This window comes from Clytia hemisphaerica, unplaced genomic scaffold (genome assembly GCF_902728285.1).
Source record: "Clytia hemisphaerica strain Z4C2 unplaced genomic scaffold, Clytia hemisphaerica genome assembly, whole genome shotgun sequence".
Classification (NCBI taxonomy): Eukaryota; Metazoa; Cnidaria; class Hydrozoa; order Leptothecata; family Clytiidae; genus Clytia; species Clytia hemisphaerica.
In genome coordinates this window covers 626,136-651,647 of record NW_027103336.1, presented here as the reverse complement: position 1 = coordinate 651,647, position 25,512 = coordinate 626,136, and the positions used below count along the sequence as shown (strand labels likewise).

General features: G+C 35.7%; 1 protein-coding gene across 1 annotated transcript in view; it reads right to left on the bottom strand.

Annotated features, from left to right (window-relative positions):
* Window positions 1–5,183: 5,183 nt before the first annotated feature.
* The window catches only part of LOC136817780 (kinesin-related protein 4-like), a 34,436-nt gene continuing 14,107 nt past the window's right edge, over window positions 5,184–25,512 (bottom strand). The window contains exons 4-28 of the mRNA XM_067074101.1: window positions 22,121–22,227; window positions 21,669–21,834; window positions 21,103–21,200; window positions 20,871–20,970; window positions 20,047–20,170; window positions 19,596–19,755; window positions 19,021–19,056; window positions 18,722–18,795; window positions 18,145–18,355; window positions 17,456–17,612; window positions 16,759–16,841; window positions 16,224–16,424; window positions 15,536–15,893; window positions 15,164–15,232; window positions 14,087–14,806; window positions 12,144–13,528; window positions 11,711–11,872; window positions 10,923–11,097; window positions 10,554–10,702; window positions 9,957–10,231; window positions 9,469–9,708; window positions 8,778–9,045; window positions 8,226–8,369; window positions 6,394–7,859; window positions 5,184–5,797 (exon numbers count right to left, since the gene is read on the bottom strand). Coding sequence (XP_066930202.1) covers window positions 5,428–5,797; window positions 6,394–7,859; window positions 8,226–8,369; window positions 8,778–9,045; window positions 9,469–9,708; window positions 9,957–10,231; window positions 10,554–10,702; window positions 10,923–11,097; window positions 11,711–11,872; window positions 12,144–13,528; window positions 14,087–14,806; window positions 15,164–15,232; window positions 15,536–15,893; window positions 16,224–16,424; window positions 16,759–16,841; window positions 17,456–17,612; window positions 18,145–18,355; window positions 18,722–18,795; window positions 19,021–19,056; window positions 19,596–19,755; window positions 20,047–20,170; window positions 20,871–20,970; window positions 21,103–21,200; window positions 21,669–21,834; window positions 22,121–22,227 — 7,298 coding nt within the window. The 3' untranslated portion in view covers window positions 5,184–5,427. The remainder of the gene's footprint in view (window positions 5,798–6,393; window positions 7,860–8,225; window positions 8,370–8,777; window positions 9,046–9,468; window positions 9,709–9,956; window positions 10,232–10,553; window positions 10,703–10,922; window positions 11,098–11,710; window positions 11,873–12,143; window positions 13,529–14,086; window positions 14,807–15,163; window positions 15,233–15,535; window positions 15,894–16,223; window positions 16,425–16,758; window positions 16,842–17,455; window positions 17,613–18,144; window positions 18,356–18,721; window positions 18,796–19,020; window positions 19,057–19,595; window positions 19,756–20,046; window positions 20,171–20,870; window positions 20,971–21,102; window positions 21,201–21,668; window positions 21,835–22,120; window positions 22,228–25,512) is intronic.

The window sequence follows — 25,512 nt, the reverse complement described above, 5'->3', positions numbered from 1 at the left end:
ACTTGAGAGGACTAGGTTTAGTGATTCCAGAGATATTGAAGCATGAGTAAAGGCATTCAAAAACTCGTTTTACGGCTCTGGGAAAGTAGCTGTGAAAACTCTGGGACTGAAAGGGTTAAGTTATGGCCAAATTATAACATTTTTTGACGTAATTTTGTCAGTTTTTGCTTTGAAATTCCACTATATTGCTATTCAGAGCTTCCAAAAATGGTCCCTGTACTGGTTTTTAAGTAGAATAGTTATTTGGAGCCTAATAATTTGTAAAATATTGTTAACTTGGGTAGAAATAAAAGTGCTGTGTCATTGTTAAGGCCTGCTTTGATGAAAGATTTTCTAATTGTTTTGTGAAAACAAAACTAACGGTCCTCTGCATACTCATAATGTACTACATACTCATAATTTGACTGATCATTTTTGCCGTTTTACTGACCTTTTATTAGTAGCTAGTCTCAAGATAATAATTCTACAAGTAGCTGGGACCATTTTGGGAAGCTCTGAATAGCAATATAGTGGAATTCAAAGCAAAAAAACTGACAAAATTACGTCAAAAAATGTTTTATTTTTTGGCCATAACTTAAGTTAAATCCGTATTATTTTGTGTAGGTTGTCAACAAAAGTATTAAGAAATGACTGAAGGGTATATAAACTGGTTTCGATCTCAAAATTTCATAAATTTGAGGCTACCATACAATAAAAACATCCAAATTCAGGCAACAAACTACCAAGAAGTGGTTGTATTTACCCCCTGATTTGCCCACAGTGACCCTGATTACAGACAATGAAAACCACAAATAACTTTCCCATTGCTCCTACTACAAAATTATCCTGTTTTTCAGTGGTCAGAAATAAAATTGGTTACACCATAAAACCGCTTTATGGGTGAAATAGGTCCAAAAAACGATAAAAATCGCCTAAAATGGGCATTTTTACCCCCTGGTTTGTCCATTTGCACCCTGGGTTCTGTTAGTTTTAAGTCAGCATTGAAATCTTTCAGGATATATTTACAACAAAAATCAAGTTAAAACTTTTTGATAAACGTTTTAACCAATATTAGTGGTGAAAATTGCTCCAATAAGGTTAAAACCCCATAAAAAATGGGCAATTTTACCCCCTGCAGCCCTGAAATAATACTAAATACTGTCTGTTTGAAATTTTTCTGATGTATTGCATCAAAGTCTTTCATAAAACCTAGTTTGTGTCTCATTAAAAGTTGTTTGGGTAGGTCCCAGACTTAAAAAGGGTCAAAATTTAGTTTAAAATACCCAAATTTCCCTTTTTTTCCCAGGGCAAACCTATAAAAATAATTTTTTACAAAAATTTTTTCCGAAAATAATCATCAGCCTACCTTGAAACTTTTTGCAAAGTTTCAAAGCAATTGGTCAACTGATTGACTAGATACAGCAAATTATATCATCCCTGGAATGGCATTTTCCTTAACAAATCCTTACAAAGGGTAAAAAGTACCCCCTAAACTCGGGCCCAGTATGAAAAATTGACCAGGAGTTAGCTTTGGGGACCGACCATTTCCAAAACTAGGATAGTTGAGGATTCCAAAAATGTATAGTTTATCCTGTAGAATCTTGGGTTAAGCAAAATGCCATTTTTTGGGTTTGGCTCCCGGACTATACAGATTTTCATCGCGTTCCCCGGGGGGGGGGGGGATACCATTGAGTTTCAAGCCCGAAGGGCTAGAGGTCAATCTCCTTGGTAGGATTTGAAGCCAACAAATCCTACCAAAGTTGCGCGGCCTTGAGCGACCCGCCTGGTTTTTACACAAATGACAGATTGAAACTAAAATTTACCGCTTCATTTTGAAAAATATATCATTCAAAAACAAAAGAATTGCTAGATTCAATCCGTCATCAAAAATACGGCGCATATTTTAAGGCTTCAATTTTTCTTGCCTGAGAAAGGTTAGAGATTGACCTCTAGCCCTTCGGGCTTGAAACTCAATGGGGGATACTACCCTTGTCGACCGACGGGGGTGCTCCGCTGAGTTTCGAAAAAGTGACCCTACGTGGGACTCGAAATTTGCGAAAAAAGTGACCCTGAATAGGACTGAAACTCCAAAATGTTCTCAAATTTTCTACTTTTTCCCCAAATTTTCCAAAAATAGGCACCCTACGAGGGACTGATTTTTCTATTTTGGTGTTTTTGCGACCCTACCTGGGACTCGTGGAGGTTAAAAAAGGTACCCTGACCAGCGGTGCATCCCTGTAACCCATCTTGCCCTAGTACCCCCCCCCCGGGTTGCGTACGTACGTCTTCTTCACTCTTTTCGCCTCCATTTTGGAATTACTTTATGACACGTTAATATTCCACTCACACTAACGATTATACAGCGTGTCCGGAAAAAAAGTACTGTATCAAAACAGATACAAAAATGGACAACCGGACACGCTGTTCTGTGTTTAAGGTTTTAGTTTTACATAAGTGTTTCCGTTTTCATATCAGACACATGTTTCATATCAGGACAGTGTCTGCCTATTGTTATATTATGCTGATTTTTTCTCTTTCTTGCCAATTTTGCTCCACATCCGTGTCTATATCCAATGTGAAAAAGCTTGTGAATTGAAATTGATAAGTAAGCAAACGATATCATTCTCATTTAAAAACAAAACCTTTAATTGTAGGGATTTCAATTAGTGGGGGGCATCCGAGGGTCGAAAATCCCGAAATCCCGTTAAATTTTCGGCAAAATCCCGAAATCCCGTTGACTTTTCCACTAAATCCCGGTCCCGTTACAATTTGTATTTCAAGGAACACAAACATTGATAATGGATCATAATTATCTGAGGTCGGTTTATTTACTTCGCTTACAAAAGGTGGAACTTTGGAAGAAAAATCATAAGACGGAGGGTCATAATTACGTGATATTTGAGAGTGATTTTAGTTACCTTAAGGGAACTTATTTTGGCGAGCAGCGAAAATCTTAAAATATTTTAATTTTGGCGGGAACTTATTTTGGCGAATAGTGCATTTTTTGAATTTTGGCGGGAACTAATTTTGGCGAATCACAGCGTAATTCTGTTCTATTTTGCCTTATTTTGAGCAATTTTGGTGAATTTCAGGGGTTATTTAAGCAAGGGAACAAAAAAATTAATTTTGGCGGGATCTTATTTTGGCGAGTGAGCAAAATATTTAATTTTGGCGAATTTTGCCTAAATTCGCTTGAATTTAGCAAGGTTCAAATATTCTAAAAAGGTCTGATGTCATAATTTTTGAGCCAGCAGAAAAATTTTTCATTTATTTCTTCTTCGTTTTTGCATCTTCATTTTTCAAAATCTTAAAAATCTTTAATCTATCAGATTATTTTCTTTGGAAATATCTTTCCAACGGTGCACAGCTTTTTGATATAGCATAAACACATGCTGAAAAGTTGTTAAAAAAGAAACGTGTCGATATGATTTTGAGACAGACTTTAAAAAACCTTAATTTCAGGGTTTTTTCAAAGAAAACTATGAATCAAAGGATGTCCTAGAAGTAAATCTTTAAGTTTTTGATTTGCATCATCAAAAGTTGCAGAGAAGGATAGAAGGGTAGAAGAAACTAAGCAGTAAAGGCTTGATTTCAAGACTAGGTCGAAATAAATATTATTAAATAAAAAAAAATTCTAGCAAAAAACTTTACATCGAAAAAAAAAAACTTTGAACACTTTAATGTACACTACATGACAGAATTTATATAAAATGAGAAATAAATTGTAAGATAAAATATTGACGGTATTAAAATTATTGATGACTTGTTTAAATTTTATGGTTTAAAAAATATTTTACAATATTATACTCGAAGAGTGATTAAATTTCTTGTGTCGGAAAAGTCGAACAAAGAAGGTGATGTTATCAAAGTTTCTATAAAGAATGTGAAAGTATGACGCCAATTTGAAATAGCCAATCCAGAAAACCAATATTTGAAAGTAGGGACCGCGAAAGACGGGGGTAAAATGGTTGGAATCGACCAAAATGTTGTTTTTAGGTTTTAGACCACCTATAACCATGGGATAAGTTTTAGAAGCATTCTTATCATTAAATAAATGTCCTGTAAAAGTTTGGTGGCCATAACTTTATTTTTTATGAAAATATGAGCAATTTTGTAAAATTTTGAATGGCAGACGACCTACCAACAGAAAATTGGATTTAGACAGGTGAGCGCGTCCTCAAACCCCTATGATGTTATACATTTTTGGAACTGGAAGAGATCAGCGCTGTTTGTTTTTTTTGTCTCATTGACCCAATCAAATCCTACAAAGAATTATTCAGTTTTTTCTGGGAAAAAGCCACTTTTGAGGGCTTTAGCTGTCCTCCCCGGCATTAAGACAAAGATAATATGAAATTTCAACCTTTTTTACATATTGTTTGTTAATAAAAATTAACATTTTCAACCGCGCTCTGCTGTCTTTTTTGGCTCAAAGTTTATTGGTATTCGAGAAATTCTACAGAATTGTCGAGCGCGTGTTTGTTTACAATTCGAAAGTTCACAGTCCACGGAGAGTGACAATCTGCCAGCTCTCCGGCATACAGGATATTTTCGATTCATTCGCAAACGAAAAATTTGAAAAAAAAAATTGATAAAAAATTAAAACCTTGTCTTGAGAACCTTCGTGCCAAGTTTCAATGCTATAGCATTAATAGAAGTAAAGTTATTGCAAAAAATGTATTTTTTGACATAACCCCCGGATTTTCACTTTTAAACCTATTTAACCATGATTTTTACAAAAATCCTCGAAAATCGTTCCAAAAAAAGGGTCATTTTCAGGAGATAGAAAATTTCATATCTCGAGAACGGCTTGGTCGATTTTGATGAATGACCCCTCATTTTTTTTCTTTTTTGATGCTCTTTCCAATGAGCATGGTTTCAATGCGCTAAAAACAATTTGAAAAAATCATTGCGGTCCCTATTGAAAGCCAAAATGCTGGATATGGCAGAAATTGCTTAAAGAAACGGTTCCCGCACAGCAGGACCCAAGTGAAAAGTAAATCCAAGAGAAAAATAATGGTGAGCGGCGGATTTGACTTAACAAACACAAGAAATGATAATGTACAGAAAATATCAACAAAGTAATATCAGTAGGATAATTTGGAATATTTCTTGATTATTAAAAAAAAGCCGACGTGGGTTTTCAACCAATTCTATTGAGTGAGACAAAAGGGAGAAAATCATTTACAAAAGGGAGAAAACACGAGAAATGATAAAAACTCGATGAATGCAAACGGAACCAACATAAACTATTTCAAAACAAATCTTAATATAATTCATAAGTTAGATTTAAATCTATGAGGATGAAAAGTAATCTCATAGAGGTCTGTTATTATCAAACCTAAATTCAAAGACTCCCTAGAAGTAGGGAGAAATGTCATAAAAATTAACGAAAAAACAGCTAAATAAAAATATTAAAAAAACAAATGAAATAATGAAAATCACCATTAGTCATTTTCGAGTCTTTCCGGCGCAATTCCCAAAGACAAGCAAATCACGGTATCTTCGCATCCGTAAAGCCAATGGACGCCGGGTACGCTTAACAGCGGAACGTTCTTGCTCAGCAATGCGGTATTTCCGACTTAAACGACTGCTGCTTGAAGACATTGCCATTAGACGTGCCACTTGGGGAGTGGTAACGGATGTTGTCGTGTTAGAACGAACCAATGTGGAAGTTGGAAAATTGATGGTGTAAATCCCGACACAACTGTTTGGCCGTGGTTTTGGACGGACAATTTCATCGTCACTGTCAGACGTACGTCGTAAGGGCGTGGTCATTGCACGGTGTCTTGGGATTGGTTCAAAGATGGGTGGAGTCATCCTACAGGAAGGAGAGAGAGAAGAGGAGGGGTATGGTTAGGATGGTGGACGGTTTATAGGAGGGAGGGAGGATAGTGTAATACTTTTGTGCTTCGGTCGGAAGAAATTAGTTTAAAAATCTTTTCTAGGGAGGGTACAAAAATTGATGGAAATACACTTTCAAGGAGTATTTGATCATTTAGTTCGATATTCAAACATTGGAAGGTATGGTAAGGTAAGGTACAAGCCACAAACAAAAGGGTGGATAGGTATTCAATAGTAAAAGATAAAATCAAGCACGAGAGTACACGGGTTAGATAGGTAATAAAATAACTAGGTGGTTAGGTATAAAGATTAGTTGTAGTGGTTAGTGCAGCATGCAATATTAAAGACAGTGTGGTCTGGATCTGTGGGCGGTGAAGGGTGGAGGATATGTTCATGCATGGGCGGATTGTTGGTTGGTGGTTTTCGGAAGTTTTCAGTTGTTTTAGCAAAACATGCACCAAATTGTGCAGTGTTAATGAGTCTGCAATGCGAAATTTTCTTTCACTTTATCATAAAACGCATCCAAGGTAGGGTGGATTTTTAGGGCGTTAGTTAAATGGCGTTTGCTCTCACCTTTTAACGGTTGAGATATCGCTATCGATAGAGAGTTGAGATCCAGACCATTGTCTAGGGGTCAGTTGTTGGTTAGTAGTGGCTGTCATGTTAGAAATCTCGCTGTGGTTAGAAAGCGAGGAAAAAGTTCTAGAACGTCTGTTTTGTTGTAAAATGACGTAATCTCTATGATCGTTGTTGCTAGGATACTTGTGATTGATATCGGATTCAAGATGGTATTTCTCATGCTCCAAGTAAGTTTTCTCTTCAAGGAATGTAAAGATTGCAGTTTCAAGCGACAAATTGTCAGTAATACAATCTAGAAGTTCATCGCCAAGTAATTGAGTGTTCTTGGAGATACCTAGGAACTTGCGTTCAACCTTTTCACGACACATTGTGCATAAGTAGTCGGTTGATTTAGCCGCAACTCCATCAATACTATCAAAACCGTTACGGCTATCTGAGTGAGCATAGGCTCGATTTTCAAAATCTGATAAATCAACTTTGAATGATTGTAACTTAGCCTCGAGTTCACGATTATATCGAGTAGTGGCACCCAGGCTACGACTTAACCGTTGCATATCCTCTAGCATTCGTTTTTTATCGTCTTTGAATAACGATAGCTTAGTTTGTAATCTCTCTTTTTCATAAGCAAGTGTTTGTTTGTCTTTTTGTAATTGAGCGATAAAAGTGTGTTGACCTACCATGCTATCTTGTATGAATTCAGAGCTAACAGTAGTGACTTGTTTCTCTTGTTCAAGCGCATTACAACGCTCCTTCAAATCTTGTTGATCTTCTACCAGACTCTTATTCTGAGCTTCCGTATTTTTCAAATCATCCTCTAAGGAGGAGAAATAATGGTGCAGGTTGATGGTTTCTAAAAGGACTTTTGCACTCTTTCGCGGTGCTTTTGGTCTATGTGCTTCCATTTCGATAAGATCGTTATGAATAACTCGCAAATGCGATTCAAGACGTGAGTTACGATCTTTATAAAGTCGCAAGTGTCTCTCAATGACATGTTTAAAATGGCTGACATTCGCCATGTTATTTTCAGCCATGACTAGCTGTTGATTCAAATTTGCAAGCTCTGACACCAGGTCTTTTTGTTCATGTTCGAATGAAGAGAGATCTGTTTTTAGGTTATCAAGCTCACGGTGCAAAGATTTAAGACCTTTATTATGCTCGGTGTTGGTGTAGAAGTGTGATGCATGCTTTTTTACTTGCCTCCATTGATCCTTCAACTTCAATCGATCGACCGTCGCCAAACTGAGATCTTCTTGCACTGAACGAAGCTCTGTATTAAGGTTATCAACGCGTATGGTTAGTATCTTGTTGTCATAGTGAGCGTCTGTGACGTCATCAGATAATATTACCTTTTCGTGATCCAATGTTTCGCTGTCACTCATTAAAGAGCTGATCATGCGAATGGAGTCCTCCATTTCTGACAAATTTTCTTTAGATGCTAATTTATTGCTCTCGTCCAAATCCTTTAGAGAAAGAAAAGTAAAGTTGGAAAAATTATTTCAGATGTAAATTCGCACACGTGGTAGAGAATCCATGAAACATCTTAAATGCAACAGCAAAGCTAACTATCGGTAGAATAACGCGAACGGAAAATGTAACAGGCTAGATTGGTTAGACTTAGCCTGTTGTATTTTGTTTTTGCGTTTACGATTACAGTGGTATACTTATTTTCACTAAATCCTCAAATGGAAGAAAGTAAAACACTAAGAAAGACAACCATGACCCTGCATACCAACAAAGTTTGGCTAGAATCTAAAAATAAAATGACAAAAAAGAAATAGGAACTCGTCAAACAAGATTCAAAGATACAATGTACGAAAATGTTTTACTTGTATCAAATCCCTTAGTTTGGATCTCAAATCATCTTTTTCGTCCCCAATCTCTTTCAGCCTCGTTTCCAAACGGCCTTGTTCTATTTCCAAGGCTGATTTCTCTTCGTTGAATGACGTCAAATCCTCTTTCATTCGATTGACCTTAAAAAGATGCCAAATAATATTTATTTGTGAGAAAATTAGACGTAGTTAACCAAATATTAGCCTCTACTACACCAGCTGGCACACAACGTTGTTTCAACGTTCGTCTAACGTTATATGGACGTTATGAACGTTATATGGACGTTATGAACATTAGATAAACGTTGAAACAACGTTGTGTGCCAGCTGGGACCCATTCTAAACGCCCGAATGTTACGGTTAGGTGAAAATTGTGTCTGGCTAGAACTAACTTTCTGGTATGTTGGTGGTGTGTAGAAGAGAGTTTTATTAGGCTAACCAAGAGTCTTTGACAGGAGATCCTTCAATTCGAATCCTTCAACTTGAAAAAAAAGAAGGCCATAATCAAGGCATGATGGATTGAAAAAATTGTTTTTTTAATTTTCTTACCTCATCCGGTAAATCAAGACCAGCTTCATTTTCTTTAGAAATGACGTCATCATTATCCTCGGTCACGGCTTCATCGTTGTTGTCTTGGCAACCACTATCATCAGTGACGTTATCTTTATTGTTATTGTTGTCAAGGAGACTGTGTTGTTTTTTGACCACTTGGCAGACTTCTTTCTTTAGAGGAGACAAAGCACGTGCCAGACCTTGGAGTTCATTTTTCAACAAGGCTCGTTCTTGGTCGGCAGCATCTAAGTTGCGCGCTAACGTTCTGAAAGTACAAGTTATTGGTGTTGAAGACTTAGAAGAATTTACAATCTTGAAACCAAGCCGAAATTTTCAAATATCGAGATTTTCAATCTAAAGATTATGAAAGATTCGATTTCTTTAGGGGTATCTTAATTTATAGATAACGCTAAAGGAATTATGAATGGATCTAACTGAATTAACCTATTTCATAGGACTCGTGCATTTATTACATGAAATTTTCTTTTCAATTAACAGGGGAAAGAAAATGCACAAAAATGTCCAGATTTCCCTACAAGATGCTGAAAAAAAAGTTTTTGGCCATCATCCAACTGACTTTGAAATTCAAGAACTCTTAACAAAAGATGTACTAAAACACGAATATTATGAAATGGAAGGCTAATATGTGTATGATATCTTATGACAAATATTAGACAATAAAAAATACCTCCGCTGACTCTCGACCATACAATGTTCAGATTTCAATTGTGAGATTTCAAGTTCAGCCATCAACAAACGATCCCTCAGTGTTTTTGTTTGCTCATCTTTAGAGAGGTGTTCTTCACTCAATCTTTCTTTTTCACGTTGTAATTCTTGCACTTGTTGTTGAGCTCGCTCCAAGTCGTCTTGGTTGGTGCTTTGTTGCATGTTCAGATTCAAATTCTGTGTTTCTGCTGAACATAATTGCCTGTAGATGAAAAGTTTCAAGATCCATCTCTTTACTTTAGATGATGAACGAATCAACCCCTAAATTCCTGGTGTTGGTATTAACCGAATACTTTGACATTATCGTAAAATGTGTATTCTTAGATATGTTTGGAATAGATATTTCAAATATTAAAAAAGGGCATCGCCCTATAGTTTCCCAGAGTTTTCTCGAATTGGAATCTATTGGAATCTGTTGGAAGGATTGTGAGTGAAATGTTAAATCCTTACCTAAGAAGAAGTTTGGTCTCTTCAGTCGCTGATTCTAGGTCTTGTTCCTGTTTACCAAACTCTGCTTCCAAGTCTTGTAGCTCAGATTCCAGTTTACTATTCTCATCCAAAATAATGACTATATCACGATGTAGCTCTGAATTCTGTTTCTTTAGAAATTCAACTTCAGCTTCGAGTTGTATTCGCTCGCGAACGAGTTCTTCAATTTGTTGTTGTAGTTTATCGATGTGTTGTCGATAGTTGGCTTTTTCTTGTTCAAGTCTTGAACTCTTCTCCTTGAAAGAAAACAAAGACCGAGGGTTTTTTTTACAAATTACCAGATTTTTGGGAATATGTTAATTTTATTTTAATTTAGTGAAGGGATTTATAAGGTTAGATTCGTACGTTTCGAGCGTAAAATTCCTACTCTTCTAAGATTGGAGTTGTCTATTGTGTAGACTAGGGGTTTGTATTCTTTCTAACGAAAATCAACAAGTCTTCTAATCATTTGCTATTTTTAATTACGGGAAAAGTTATATAATTTTGCGAATGGAATCTGAATACAGAGACAAACTCAGCTTTTCTATTTAGGAAACATGTTTAGTCAATGGGACTCACCACATTGTCTTTTTCCAGTGTTTCGTTCTTATGACCAAGTGAGATGAGTTGAACTTCGATCAGTTTCATCTTCTCTTCGATATGTATCTTCTCTTGTTTCACTTTCAAAACTTGTGTCTTCAACCGACAAATATTGTCGAACAACGAGCCTGGAAAAGTATAGTTGACCGTAAGCAAGGGGGAAGGTAAAATCTTGAGTTATAAAAGGATATTCTCACTCATCGAAATAAATTGGTCATCATAACAGAATTTCTTTGTGTGAGTGTGAGTCCTTCTAAACAGCTCTAATACAGTCACTCTCGAAAAACCTACAAACCAAAGACTTTCATCATCAAAAACCCTTCGCTTAGAAATACATAATCAACGAACCTGTTTGAGACAAGTTTTCTTTGCTGTCAACTTGAAGTAATTTTTCAATCTCTTCTCTTTCATCTTTCAAACATTCAGCATCTAAGACAACCGCTTCCAATTCTCTCTTCAACTCGTTGATCGTGCTGCGCAATGACGAATTAGTCATCTTCAGTTCTTTCACTTTCTCTAATGCCTGAAAATTGATGAAATTAAAATTTGAGAAAAATGAAGAGTAGCGCAACCTTTACGTTAGTCTAAAAATTAATAAACAGATAGAAGAATAAATGTGGATAAGCGGTTAAATCGCTGATCTGATATCAGGCAGCAGAACTGGTTGACGATGCTATCTTCCGTTAGAGAAAACACGGGAAAATATAAATGCGCATAGTCAGGGACTCAGGGCGTCAGGGCGGTTTACGGGAAAAAAGTGGCGGTAGAGTTTGGAATAAACGTCCACCACTGCTTACTCCGCCCCGGGCTAACCACCGTTTTCAAATTTATCCCGCATCCTAAACTAGTCCCATGCAGTCACCCATTCATCCTTGTAGCAATATAGAATTAGAAACTGTCGTCATATGCAATCAGTAGGTGAATTGACATCCTAGTTCAATAATGAACAATATCAGGTCATTAGACCTAAGGATCATTCTTTTGCACATGAAATATTCATGTAACGCGAATATTTGGCGATAATTGAGAGAAAAAAATCAGTTATTTCTCATTTTAAGAGGACGAAATTTTGAACTAATGGCTTTAGAAAGTTTCAAGTGTCTTAAATGTTTTAGAACCAAAATACACCATATTACCTCTGCATCACTTTCGTTTTCGGCAATATTGTGAAGAGCTTTTTCCAGCGTATTGAATTTCTCGTGTAAAAAGACAAGTTGCTTAGTCAGTAGATCTTCTTCTTGATGGCACACATCCACTTGTTGTGAAAGCGAAACGTTCTCTGTCTCCAAATTTGATAGCTAAAATATTGAATGATAAAAAAATTATCATTTCAGAAAATAATGAATAAGGACACTTGTTCTTCTAGTCATACTGTACGTGTTTTTCAGAAAATTGAAAAAAGTGGAGTGATGAATTTATGAGCTGGCTTGGATTGGAGTACTTTAAATTGTCTTTGGCCTGTATTGTAAAAAAAATTGAATTATATCAACATCTAATTTTTCCAACAAAAAGCTATTTTTTTATTCTATCATCGTGTAAGAGAGTAGAAAAAGGAATGTAATCCTGTACCTTATCATGCAACAAGAATTCGTTATCATTGGCGTTCTTCACTTTCTTTTTAAGGTCTGTTATCTTGGTATTCATTTCTTCTACCATAGACCTCGTAGAATTCAAATCACCATCCACTTTCTCAAACTCCATTCTTATATGTTTATTCTCGTTCGTCAGTATCACAGCCTCGTTTTGAAGAACATTCACGCTTTCTTTTAAAGTGGCGTGATCTACTTCTAGAACACGATTCTGTTCGGTGACGCTATCTAGTTGATGTTGTAGTTCAGTGGTGAATTTGTGAGCCATAGTAACGACTCCTTTTAATTCATCTCTCTCTTTTTCAAGAATAGCTTTCGATTCCGAAGCTTTATTGAGCTTGGTTTCTAGGCTAGATTTTTCGTCCGCTAGCGTGGAAAGAAGTGTCTGAATTTTAGACGTATCATCCTCTAGAAATTTTAACTCATCCGTGAGCTTTGTATTTCTTTCTCTGGTTGTTATCAGTTCTTTTTGAATATCTTCCTTTTCTGCCATAAAGAAAGCTAATCGTCTTTGTAAGTCTAACACCTTGCCTTCCACTTCAGATACCTCACCTGAGTGTACACTTCTCCGCGCAAGCATGCCATGCATAGAAGCGGCCGATTTTAGATTTTTAGTCCTGTTATCAGGTGTGGAGGCTTTTGTAGGTTGACTTTGAGAGCGACGTGCTGAGTTTTCCGATTCATCATGTTTGTTTTCAAAGCGTTTTAACTGTTTCACAAGTTTATCTTTTTCAGTACATATTTTATTGAAATCGAGTTCCATTCGGTTGTATTTCTCTTTAAAATGCACAAGATTTTCGACCAATCGATCTTTTTCGATACTAAACATCGACGCGATTCGATCTTCGTTTTTCTGCAACATTTTCAAATCACATTTCATTTTATCGACATGTTGTAGTTCATTTTTCAATTTGATATTTTCACTTTTCAAGTTATTGACATCTCTTTCTAGTTTTGCTTTGTCATTTTTTAGACTGGATATTTCACGTTGTAGCCTCTTTTCCTCCTGTTTATAAGACACAACATCATCCTGCAAAGAGTCTTTTTGTGATTTAAGCGCGTTGTACGCTCGTTCGGTATTGCTCTTATCGGCCCGTGATACGGAAATCTCCCGTTGCGTACGACGTCGTTCAACACGTAACGTACTCATTTCCTGACGTAGTGAATTCAACTCTTTGTTGAATTTGTCTTTTTCATTTCGAATACTGACTAGAAGTCGATCCTCCTTGTTTTTCAAGGCTACAATATCTTTCTTATAATCCGCAGCCTGTGCTTCAAGTGTGGATAGAGCTTCTTCCAGCATTTTGACGTCTTCACGATACTTTCCGATTTCATCTTCAAGGTAGGCTTTATCCTCTTCCAGAGCTGAAAGAAAGGAGAATAAGTTTAAGATAAACATCGCCAACCTTCGATAAACTCGATGCTTATCAGTCATCTATCAGAGTATGTTCTTTCAGTTTTTGACATGTAGGAAGGGATTTATAGAAAAAGTGTATAATATGTTGGTTTTAGTTTATAAAACAAGTGTTTACTTTTCGCGATAATGTGCGAATCAAGACTAAGTTGTATACTAATATAAAACATGTTTAAACCACTCTCCCCGGCAAAGTGCCATACATGATATTCGAAGATTTAATCTAAATTACACAGCCTTTTTTTTACAAATTCTAAAGTTTGCTACTTATTTCACAGCGACGATTGGGAAAACTCCCAGTAAGTATTTTCTTATAAAAGAAATTTGGCAAGATATAAAGATCCTAATCATTACAGAGGAGCGGTTATGTTTGTTTACAAAGAAAATCTCATTTCATCCTGTCCACTGATGATATGTGCGGTGAAACCCTTGAAAGGGTATTTTTATTTAAAAAAAAAAGTTAAAGATACAACCATCACCCCAAAACGTAGCCCTGAACACCAACTTACCATTGAGTTCATTCTCCAGCAAACTATTTTCTTCTTTACAGCACGACCATTCTGTTTCCAAAATAATATTTCGATCTCTCAGGTCCTCCAGCTCCTCCTCGATGTGTCTCTTATCCTCCACATCACGCGTACGCTCCTTCTCTAGCATATTGATCTCCTCTTTGAGTGTGGCTACTAAGCTATCCAAAGCAACTTTCTCATTTTTTAAGTCCACCATTGCACGCTCTTTACGCGCGTTATTGTTTTCACTGTCTTTTAGACAAGCTTCAAGACTCTCTTTTTTCTTGTCAATTTCCGTGATACGATTTTCCAAAAGATCCTTCTCTCGTTCCATAGCAGATAGTTGTTCACCCATTGTCTCATTTTTACTCTCAAACGAATGTAGCTTATTTTCCAAGCTCTCTTTTAGCTCGCGTATAGCTTTGAGTTCTAATTCGACATCTTTTAACTTCTCTTCAGACATAATGGATTCCTCTTGAAGTGAATATAACTCATCTTGTAATTTATCGCGCGCTGTTCTTTCACTTGTTAGTTCTTCTAAAAGTCTCTTGACATCACTTCCTGTGCCAGCGGGGAGGGAGGTCCAGCCTTCCATCAAATCACCAACTTGTGCACGAAGTAAAATCATACTACTTAGTAAGGATTTATCCATCAGGAGATAATATAAAGTACTTTCCAATGATTGGACATCGTCGTACGAATCGAACGTTGAGAGAAGATCTGTAGTTGAAAGAAAAAATAGTATTAGGGATAGGTTGCGTTGTCACCAAAAGCGTCAGATTTTACAGAAAAATCCGGCTTTTTCATATCGTATCTAGTCGCAACATTTCAGCCTTGGAAATCGTTAAAAAAGAAGGATGCAGCCCCTGGACGAATATACAGATCAGTAATTCGGGTCAGCTAAGTCAAGTATGCCGAATCATGGACGTAATGGGTTTAATACTAGAGTACCGTGTGTCATATTGATGTGGTTCAATATACGAAATCAACTTATTCTGGAAATTACAACACTCCATCCAAAAAAGGACAATTTTTGAACAACCATGCGTTATGTCGATGATCACTAGAAAAATATACCTTTCTGTTGGTCAAGAACTGAGACAACGTCATCCAAAGTGTTCAATGAAGCAATGCTTTTACCGGAATCTGTTGAAAGAAAAAATTACATTATGCCATAACCCATATCTCAATGGTAGAGCAAATGTCCTTGAATGGAATGGTTGCGAGTCTCGCCGGATCCGTTGGTTTTCCAACGGTTTTAGTCGCTGGTCAGAAGACGACATGAGAGCGACTGTATTCACTTCATTGTAAAACATAAGGGCAAACTCATGATTATGCCATAATAAAAAAGAAATCTACGCCTCTCAACAAGCCTGCAACTGTAAAGTTAACAGTCTACATTAGTTGAGCACATGATTTTTATGTAAATCAAGACATTGTTTCCCTCACCTTGTAAAGAGGCTTCGAAAGTATCCTTCAAGTGACGTAATGCTTTATCATTGACCGTTTCTCGAAGTTGGATCATCGTATTTACGACACGTTTCAAACGCTCACTCACAGTCTTCGTGTCTTGCGCGAACGATTTCTCTGTCCCAGTCTCTTGTGAATTTGCTTTATTGATTTGCGCATGCTCGAGAAATGACGCAACCGGTTCCAATGTGTTTGGCATGACGTCATTAGGTGTACCTTGATCCAAGTAATCAGGGCTGGTCACAACAGATGAGTGACCGCTACTTGATTGGTTTGAGTAGTTTCGTTTGTTAGAAGAACGAGCTGGTGCTCGATCGCGTACGTAGTCTCGCAACAGCTGAAAATAGATTGGTGATGTACTATAAAATATACAACTCTATTGAATCTGTTATTGCGTATGACTGAGAGACTGACGCCTTCCGTTTGATAATAGTCTAGCATGCTATAGACGACCAATTCAGACACAGTAGAAAATAAGCAAAAATAATGGAAGGAACACATTAGTATACAAACTGATATAATTCCGTAAAAATCATCCGTTTACCATAAAAACATCCATATCACTGTTTAGACGGATTATAAACGCCAGTCTGTTTGAAAATACAATTGTTTTTCTACCCAATAAGTTCCAAAATCCCTTTTAATATATAAAAGGAAGAGTACTTACCTCCAATAAACCTTCCATGCTTCTAAGCATCATATCTTGATTGTTTGCACTGAACAAGACAGCTTTCGTTGACATCATATCGTCGGTACCGTGAGATTGGGTGTGGTTTTGAAAGTTGTAAAAAAGTTGCAGTGTCATCAATTCTAATACAAGCAGTGAGCGTACTTGTGTGATATCGGTTTTCACACTCGGTTTGTTTTCCTGAAATAATATTTCAAATACTAATTTTTAGGGCGAGGGCGAGGGCGGGTACAGCAGTGGTCAGTTATTATAGATTTCTCTGATTGTGTTTCAAGAAAATGTTTTTATTTGTACGTTTGTACGTCTGATGATTGCCGTAAGGCATGAAACTTGAAGTAATGTACTTTTCTAACTTCGAAATTATGATTTAAATATCTTCTTGAATCAAAACATTGTGTTCGATTGTGGCGTTGTAAATCCAGATTTAGAACGTTCGATGAAAACTTTCAACAAAACTTAGCGGTAGAGTGACCATTTGACTGTTTAGTACAATTCGAAAAGTCATCATTCTTACATTTGGTGAAATAGCTCTACGATGACCGATCTCTCCTTGTAATTGCGAAATGAATTCTTGTTTTTGAATGTCCCATTCTTGTTCTAAAAATTAAATGAAAATATTTTTCAGTCTTTTTTAAAGGGGGAGGGGGGTTTCAAAATTGATGGTAGAGAGTGTTTCTTTTAGCCATACTCCTTATAAGGAAATTGAAACTCTCCGCCATAAATTTTGAACGCCCTCTCAGATTCGCCATTGTAGATATACGACGAACTACTTTTAAAAAGATTAAACTTACAACAACTAAACCTTATCTCTGAGGTATCTCAGCAATAATATACAAGATTATTGGAGCTGAAGATTTCAGAATCTGAGAAAGAGGCTCTCATTATTGTCAGATCCGTTTCGTTTTAAATGTGAGTGCGCAGGAACCCTTTTTGCGTAGGAAGCTCTTTTTGTATCAGAAAGGAAAACAATTGATGTCAAAAGTATAACTTATCATTACTTATTCATGCCTTTCTTTTGTTAGAAAAAGGAGAAAATACCACAATCTTAACCAGAAAGATAAAGAGTGAAATAATGAAAGTAAAAGAAAAGATTTCTTGGCAAGGGCTAATATAGAAAGTAATAACATGCTAAAAAAGGGTACCTAGAAACATAACCACTTTCCTAAAACATAAATAATTCAATATGCTCGAAATAAATAACAAGTTTGTACCGAGGGTTTCAAGTTTAGCAGCAAGCGCTTCAGCCAACTTTTTGTAATCGACTTCATAGTTGACATGCGCGGTAACTTGAACTTTCATAGCACGTGATCCAAACAATAAACTGCATTTTGTCTCATGGGAATCTTTCACAGTTGGTGCAACACATACCTGATTGAGGAAAATTATGTACAGTTGACACTCTCTAATTCGACGTTCTACTATTCGATAGGCTCCCTTATTCGATGAAATTTAAAGTCCCCGTCAACAAGAAACTCTAATAAACGACGCTCCCTTATTCGATAAGCTCCCTTATTCGATGAAGATCCAATTCCCCTTGAAGATCGAATTAGAGAGCGTCAACTGTATTTAAAAACTTGAAAGAAAAGAAGCTGAATAGAAGACTAAAACGCATAAGAGATATTTTTAGAAGATGAACTACGCAGCAACAGCAACAAACGCAACAAACGACGCAGCACCGGTGAGCTTTATAGACCCTGACGGCAGTTTCTCAAGCAAACTCTTTGATCAGACTTTTTTTGAAAGTAATAGATCTACTGTGCTTGGTCCAGGGTTTATAAAGATTAGTGCGCAGAACCTTGATCATTGTCCTTCAAAAGGGTAAGAGACTAAATCATGAGATTTTTTTCATCTAGAATATTAAAACTGAGCATTAAAAGAGAAGAGTAAGCTGAAAGCTCACCACAAGACGGGTTTTACAATTCCCCGATAATCCCTCTTGTAGAAGTCGGGTTAAAGTAGAATTTCTGAACGGCACGTGTGTATTTCCTTCAGCTAAAGCTTGGATGACATTTCCGAGTTCCAACAAAGAGGAGTTGATATGCATAGCCTCTGATAGACGTTCACCACTAGCCTTGGTTTTCTTTATACGTTCGCTACCTGCTAAATCGCATCTACAAAAAGGAGAAAATAAAATATGATAGAATGGTGATCAGTATACATAAAATACACCAATGTCTCACTTCTTCCCTCAGTGTGGATAAAATTTCTATTGAAACCCCGATTTCTATTGTTTCCAGTTCAAAATTAATTTCAATGAGAATAAAATCCAAGTGGGGTTCGATAGAAATGACAAATAACGCATATGTTCATCAGTAAAAATGAAAAAAGTGGTGCGACTTACTCATAGCGCGAGATCGGATGTTAAGAAATAATTTCATCAAGAAAATCTCTCATAAGAGATCTCACTAGTTCCAAATCCTTCTATTGGTTTCAAAATATACAGACCATGAATATTAGAATCAATGGTTGTGACTTACATATAGATTTTTCCACGGACTGAAGTGACTCCATCTTCGAGGTCGGTTAAGTTGCCAAGCACATCTTCATTTTCCTGTAAAATCAGATGGTCGAAATATTAAAGCTTCTAAAATACTAAATTACTGAAATATTAAAACTTCTAAATAAAAATTTCTGAAATGATCAAGTATTTCAGGACTGAATGTGAATAAATAATGCGACATCAATTCAGTTTAGAAATCAAATTCATTGGGAATATCATAAAGAGATTCTGAGAATCAAATAATCATTGAAAATATTTTGAAGAAACTATCCTTACGTCATCATCGCCTCTCAGTGTTTCGAATGTATCGTTCTAGAATGTAAAGAATACAAAATATAAAGTTAATTTACACAGGAATACTTTCTATTCTATTCTTCATCACTTTCTTCAATTTAGTTAGTGAAGTTCCCTTTTTTGGGATTCAACCCCTGTAAGAGGCAAATGGAAAGTAGCACATAAGGTTTTAAAAGTCTTTCTGACGTCATAGGCTTTTCATCAAGACGGGAGCTATCATTTCTCAAAAACAGGCCCCTTGATTAACTGAGAAATGTAACACGAAAAACATAACACGAGAAATGTACATTTTTAAAAATTCACGAAAACTTTAGTCGTAAAATTTCTTCTAAAACTAGAATTCGCGAAAGTGCTATCCCTGAAAATTTGCATCTTTAAAGTGTTTTATCGGTAGAAAATTCGTCCGTGAAAAATATCGCCAGTAAAAAAGATTCATTGGTAAAAGAATTTGCAACCAAGCGATTTTTCGTCAGAATTTTCTACTAATAGGTATATAAAGTCTACCCTAGAGAGTTATGGAAAATTTGAAGGCAGGGTATATATCTGGGCGGACTAACCATGCTTCCAGCGAAACTATCATGACCACTTTCTTCGTCATCTGAGAAATAGAAATCGGGGGTTTTCATTCCGTACGAAGATGGAGATGTCATTCGACTTGCTGGGTTGTCATTGCCAACACGTTCTTTCAAAATCTTCAGCTGAATGATGGCGTGAGATCTGAGAATAAAGATGACAAGATAGTTCAAGGATGTTAGTTCAAGTCTTATGTTTAGAATTTGATGGTCGCCAAAGAAACATGTAGATGAAAAGCAGGTTCCCATGTATTAGGTTTAGTGTTAAAGGTATTTCCATTTCAGAAAGATGCCCAGTTCAAAAAAGATTATGCTAGATTATTGAAGTTTCTGTTTCAAAGCAAAAACAGAAAACATCACTTAGCCTGAAGAAGAAGATGATTTTAAGCAAAAGAATCAACCATCACAAATTGCTGAAGAAAAAAATGTCCCTTACCTGCTAGAGACACGATTCATTTTGGTTTCAGCGAACACTAAACGTTTCCGTCCAACTTTGAGAAGATTTAAAACTTCTTCGGGTGAGTGCACGACATATTCTGTCAAATTCTCAATGTAAACTCCTACAAAATTAAAACCGAGTTGAAAATCAGTAAAAATAACACCAAGAGAACACCTTCGACACATAATACTTATTTATGTCATTTTGGGGTCTCGGATGGTATGGTAGAAAATCAGTAAAAACCCTGAAGAAGTCGATGTAATTTTTTTAATATTTGAATAGTTCGTGACATCATTCTTTTAATTTACAAATCACTTTTCTAGAAAATTCCCTCCGAAATTTCATATTTCTTAATTATTTAAAAGGTACAATGGATCGAACCACTCCCTACTGAATAATAAGCTGGAAAGATCAGTTTAAAGTCATTTTTTGGGGTCCAGTTTTGTTTTGTCATGTCAGTTCTTGACCATAAAACTATTTATCTGGTCTTATTCATTTTCCACTTTCTAAAAACACGGTGGTTCTAGGACAGAAAAGCGAACCTATTTCTAACGAAAAAATCAACGCTGAAAGCTCATGTTTGTCTTAGCACTAGTTTAGACAAACGCGACTTTCTGCCCTGCCTATTTTAGTTGTTAGAGTAGGCAGTTGAAATCTTTGCTTGGAAAAGTTTGAAATAAGACAATGCATTGACGTCAAAAACGGACCATTCCTTGAGCTTAGACGGCCAACTTTCTGCCCACTTAAATTCACTATTAATGTTCACGACAATAAAAATAGACAGTGTCAAAGATGGACTGTCTATACTAAAGCTTACTCACCTTTTTTGGGGTGTTCACGAAGCGATAGTTCGACAGTCCTTGTCTCGTTCAAGAGATCGTAAATCTTCTCTTGATAAATTTGCATGTACGAGCATGTCACCTGTGAGCAGGGTATAAAGAAACAAAATATTACTAACTAGGAAATCCATCTTACACGATAAACTTGTGAACACAGTGAAAAGAAGAATCTATTCGTTTGGTATTTAAGCATAGAGGATAGAGAGAAACATACCATATATCGATGTCGTTGATCACAATTGATGACTTTGAAGCACTGGTACATAACACGTACTGACATCCCATCATTTGACATCAATGAATACGTTTTACCTGCAAAAGAATGGAGAGATCTTATTGGACAGTTCACTGAACATGAAATTGCACGTGGTCTATGAGGTGTAAATCAATGATACAATATTTTTTATGATAAAGAAAGGAGGTGTGCCTCTATACTGAGAAGGTAGAACATACAAAATTTGTACTCGTGTAGCACCGAAAGGGAAGAAAGACTTTCTTTCGTCGATTGAAAAATATGCAAGCAAATATCCTTTAAAAATTAATTTTCCTTGCTCATTCACAAAAAAAAACAGACTAAAGAATATAAAAAACACATGAAATAACGAGTACAGTTGCGCCATTGAAAGGAAGTATCTTTTAGAATACAGAACACCTTCCAGTAAAAAAGGGTACTTCGTGTTTAGGGAAGGTTCCAATACAGCACAGTTCAATACAAAACACTGACAGGCATATTATTTTAGTTGAAGGGATAAGACTTCTAGAGAAGTTAATTTTTTATACCTGTTCCGGTTTGACCATAACACATGAGAATTCCATTAAAGCCACTGAGTGCAGAATAGACCAGAGGTTCAGCCACGTTTTTGTACACTTCTTTATTGTTAGCATGGTCAGGGAGGACGCCATCGAATTGAAAAAGTTGGTCTTTCTTACCGTCGAATAGATTGATCTGTAATTAAAGAGTATTAAGTGTTAAACTCTCACATAAAAATTGAGGGGTGGTTGATCAGATCTAACTTATTTTCCAGAGTTAACTTAGCAGAGCAGACAATGTGATAAGAAATTATCTGAGATGGTACGATGACTTAAATTTCACAGTTTTAGGAAGACAGCATTTGCAGTAAAAAAACATTGATGCGTAACCAGAAACTTCTTCCTTCTAGTAGAAAACATGGTCGAATAGTGTCAAGAGATCAAGACCAACTGTTACCAAAGAAATAATCTACAAGATTTACCTGTTTGTTTTCGTCATCCGCGATGGTCACGGCAAGCGGGTGTTTATTGAGATCTTCCGATTCGTTGAGCGGTCGTAAACGGACAAAAACCTGGACACGACCAGGGTCTAAAAAAGAAATAGAAATAATAAAGTTCATGTTTCTACCTCATTGAGGCCCAGTTGCTTCAAAGTTCACTTGATCAGCCTTTAGGTATCCTATAGCCATACTATACTACGCACTAAGGTACAGGATTTGTTGTATGAGAAAAAGAATCAGTTGGAAAGAGAAATCCAAGTAGTATAAAAAGGGCTTCAAAACGGTAAAGTGATCACCTCGGTTTAATTTGCAATGCATTACAACAAATCAAAAGAAATCTAATTGGTTAATGCGAAGTGTAAACCAATGTATCAGAGAAATGAGCCAAATTTATAGTGTTTAAAAATGAAATTTAAATTCATATGTTTCCATGTTTCACAAAAACATAAAGGAAATTCTTCGCCATGTGAAAATAAGGAGAATTTCAAAAGGTCAATATTGTGATCAAAATTATCAAAAATTTCAGAGAAATATTTTGTAAATAGGGGATCTAAAAATTGAAGTTTTGTTAATAAAACCGTTCTGAGTGAAGTTGTTACGTCAGGTTTTGAAAGGTTAAAACCTTCAAATACACCATTTAATGAAGCAAATCCCTAAAATTCCGTTTTTGATCTGACACAAAAAATTCTAAATCTATGATATTTACATCATATGAACAAACATATCGAAAATCTGATAGCCTTGACGAAAGTTTCAGACTGACAAAAAAAAGCTTCTTGGATTACATTCAAACAATGACGTCATCAAATAAATTTATTTCGTAATATGAATTTATGACATTTTAGTAGGAAATGAAAGTTCGACGCTGGATTAAGTTATGTTTTGCACAAACAATCTAAATTTTGAATTATGAGGAAAGAATAAACAATCGAAAAATCAAGAGTTTGTAAATCACTTTAAAAAAGACACTTGATCCTTCTAGAAGTACAGAATGTAAAACCTGGAAAAACTCACATGGGAAATATTAGAAGTTTGAAAAAAAGGCTAAAAATACTTTAAAAAGGGAATGTCAGATTTTAATTAAACATTCAAAATTCTGATCAATCGAAAAAATGATCGGATTAACTTGATCGGATTAAATCTCCTTTAGATAAAAGCTGACAATTCATTCGTGCGACAATCATACCCTCTTGATGCAACTAAATGGCCCCATTTTTTTAATACCTCATCAATTCGACAAAGTACTAATTCCTATTAATTAGTTAATGAAATCTGATTAACAAAACGCTATTATAATTTGACGATAAGGACGTCACTAACTTTTGGATACCCTCCATTGCTTTGGAAACTATAGCCAAGAAAAAAAGAAACAGGTTTTAAGGTTTGTTTTTTAATTGTAAAGAAAATTTAGAGTGGATCTTGAAAGTCAAACCTTTTAACATCATCAAAAATGCTTTAGTGTTTAGAGTCAATCAGAAATATTTTAAATTATCTATCATCGTAATGGGGTTGACATCATTACGTCAGACAATCAAACCATGAAAAGATGCGCCATCTTACCTGCTTTCATGGTGAACTGTGAACCGTCTCAGGCGTACTGAGGATCACTCAAAACATCTTTTTTATTCCTTTTTACGAAATCATACATGGAAAGAAAAATCTCATAACCTATGTTTCAACATCTCAATAATACCGTCATTCAGAAATTTTAATCTAGCAGCTCCTAACCTTCTTTTGAATTCTCATGTAATTTGACTTTGGATGCAATATAAGACAATCCTACAGCTCTGTATGAAATCATGGTAAACAGATTAGCTTTTATTTTAAGAAGAAAGACGTCATCGAAAATTATTCCCACTCTCTCATTGATTTGATGAAATCAGTGTCCGTCAAAGTGAGATCTCCCTACAACGTGGTTAGAATGTCTTACATTATGCAATGTGTGATGATGGTACTACAAAACAAGGACTCTCTAGAACCCAATCTATATTCGTCTTTTTATTAGTACAATTTATAAGAATAAAAAGGCTCAAAAACGTTTAAAAAAGAACAATTCAAGAACAACCCTGCCTCTGGAAAATGATTTCATGGGTCGGATTAGTAAAATAGGTTAGCCCATAAAACCTCAAATTTGTCATAAAGAGAACGATTGCTGGCTAAAAAATTGCGGGTCGTCATCTCTCAAAATAATTAACTGGTTTTTATGAAAAAATACTAATAGTGTGGTAAAAGCTACCACAGCTAAATCATTCCATATTTTGTTCATCTCTTAACGAAAATCTCCGAGCAAAAATAACAAAAAGACCAGGACAAGCTAGACTACCCTAATTTTTTAATTCATAAACGAGACATAAACCCAAATTATCAAAAAACGCATCTCGAACATCAAACAAATTCGAAAGTATACACAAACGATAAAAAACAAATCGATTGATTGATATCGTCGTTCTAAACATTGCAATCTAGTATGATCATATCAGTTTTTTTGAATCTATCTTTTTTCCCATTAATTAGGAGATAATTTCGAAGCAATTAAGAAAACAGCAAGACAACTCAATAATAATTATGGCAGGGGAAAATACTTAATGAGTTGTGTTGAGTGTTTAGGTGGGCCCAATATTGGTCTGGCCAATGAATGGTTGATAGATAAGTACCATCATTAATTTGAGAGGAACCAAAGAAGACTAATATGATACTTCTCTTACGAAAAGCATATAAATCGTCGAAAAAATGCCTCAAAAAATCAAAAGCAGAGCATGATTCTCGTAATTAATAATCCTCTCTCTAAATTGAACCAATAGCTCCCTCACCTTAGGTCTTACAAAAATTTATATATAATTCGAAAATTGGTATAAGATGAAAGTCTTCGTAACTCAAAGATTGAATTAGAAATCTGTTGACCGATTGTTGACTGTTAGTACTCTAATAAGTTTCATTTTGAAATACTTTAAAATAGCACGAAGGTAGTGAAATGAAATTTCTTACACATCTCTTGTTGTTGAAATCAATCTTCAAAACAACAAATTCACATACAACATTTAATACCACTACTTCATCCCAAGCACCCACCACACATAAACAGATTAAAAACACACTGAAAACATTACAACAAGTCTCTGTGTATCCACTTTCGAACACAACACAACACAAACGTTCAGCGTAGTATCTAATTACAAACAAAAAGAAACTCGATGTCATTCCAGACACCATGTCCAAACTGTCGAATTTCCTGAACCAATCATTTTATAAACTCTTCAATTGTATTTTATTGTATACAATTAATGAATGCCACCATACAACCCTAAGGATTTGAAACCGTTAGCTATTTCAATAGTTAGACATTAGATTTTAACCAAACTTCTATTTTCAAAGAG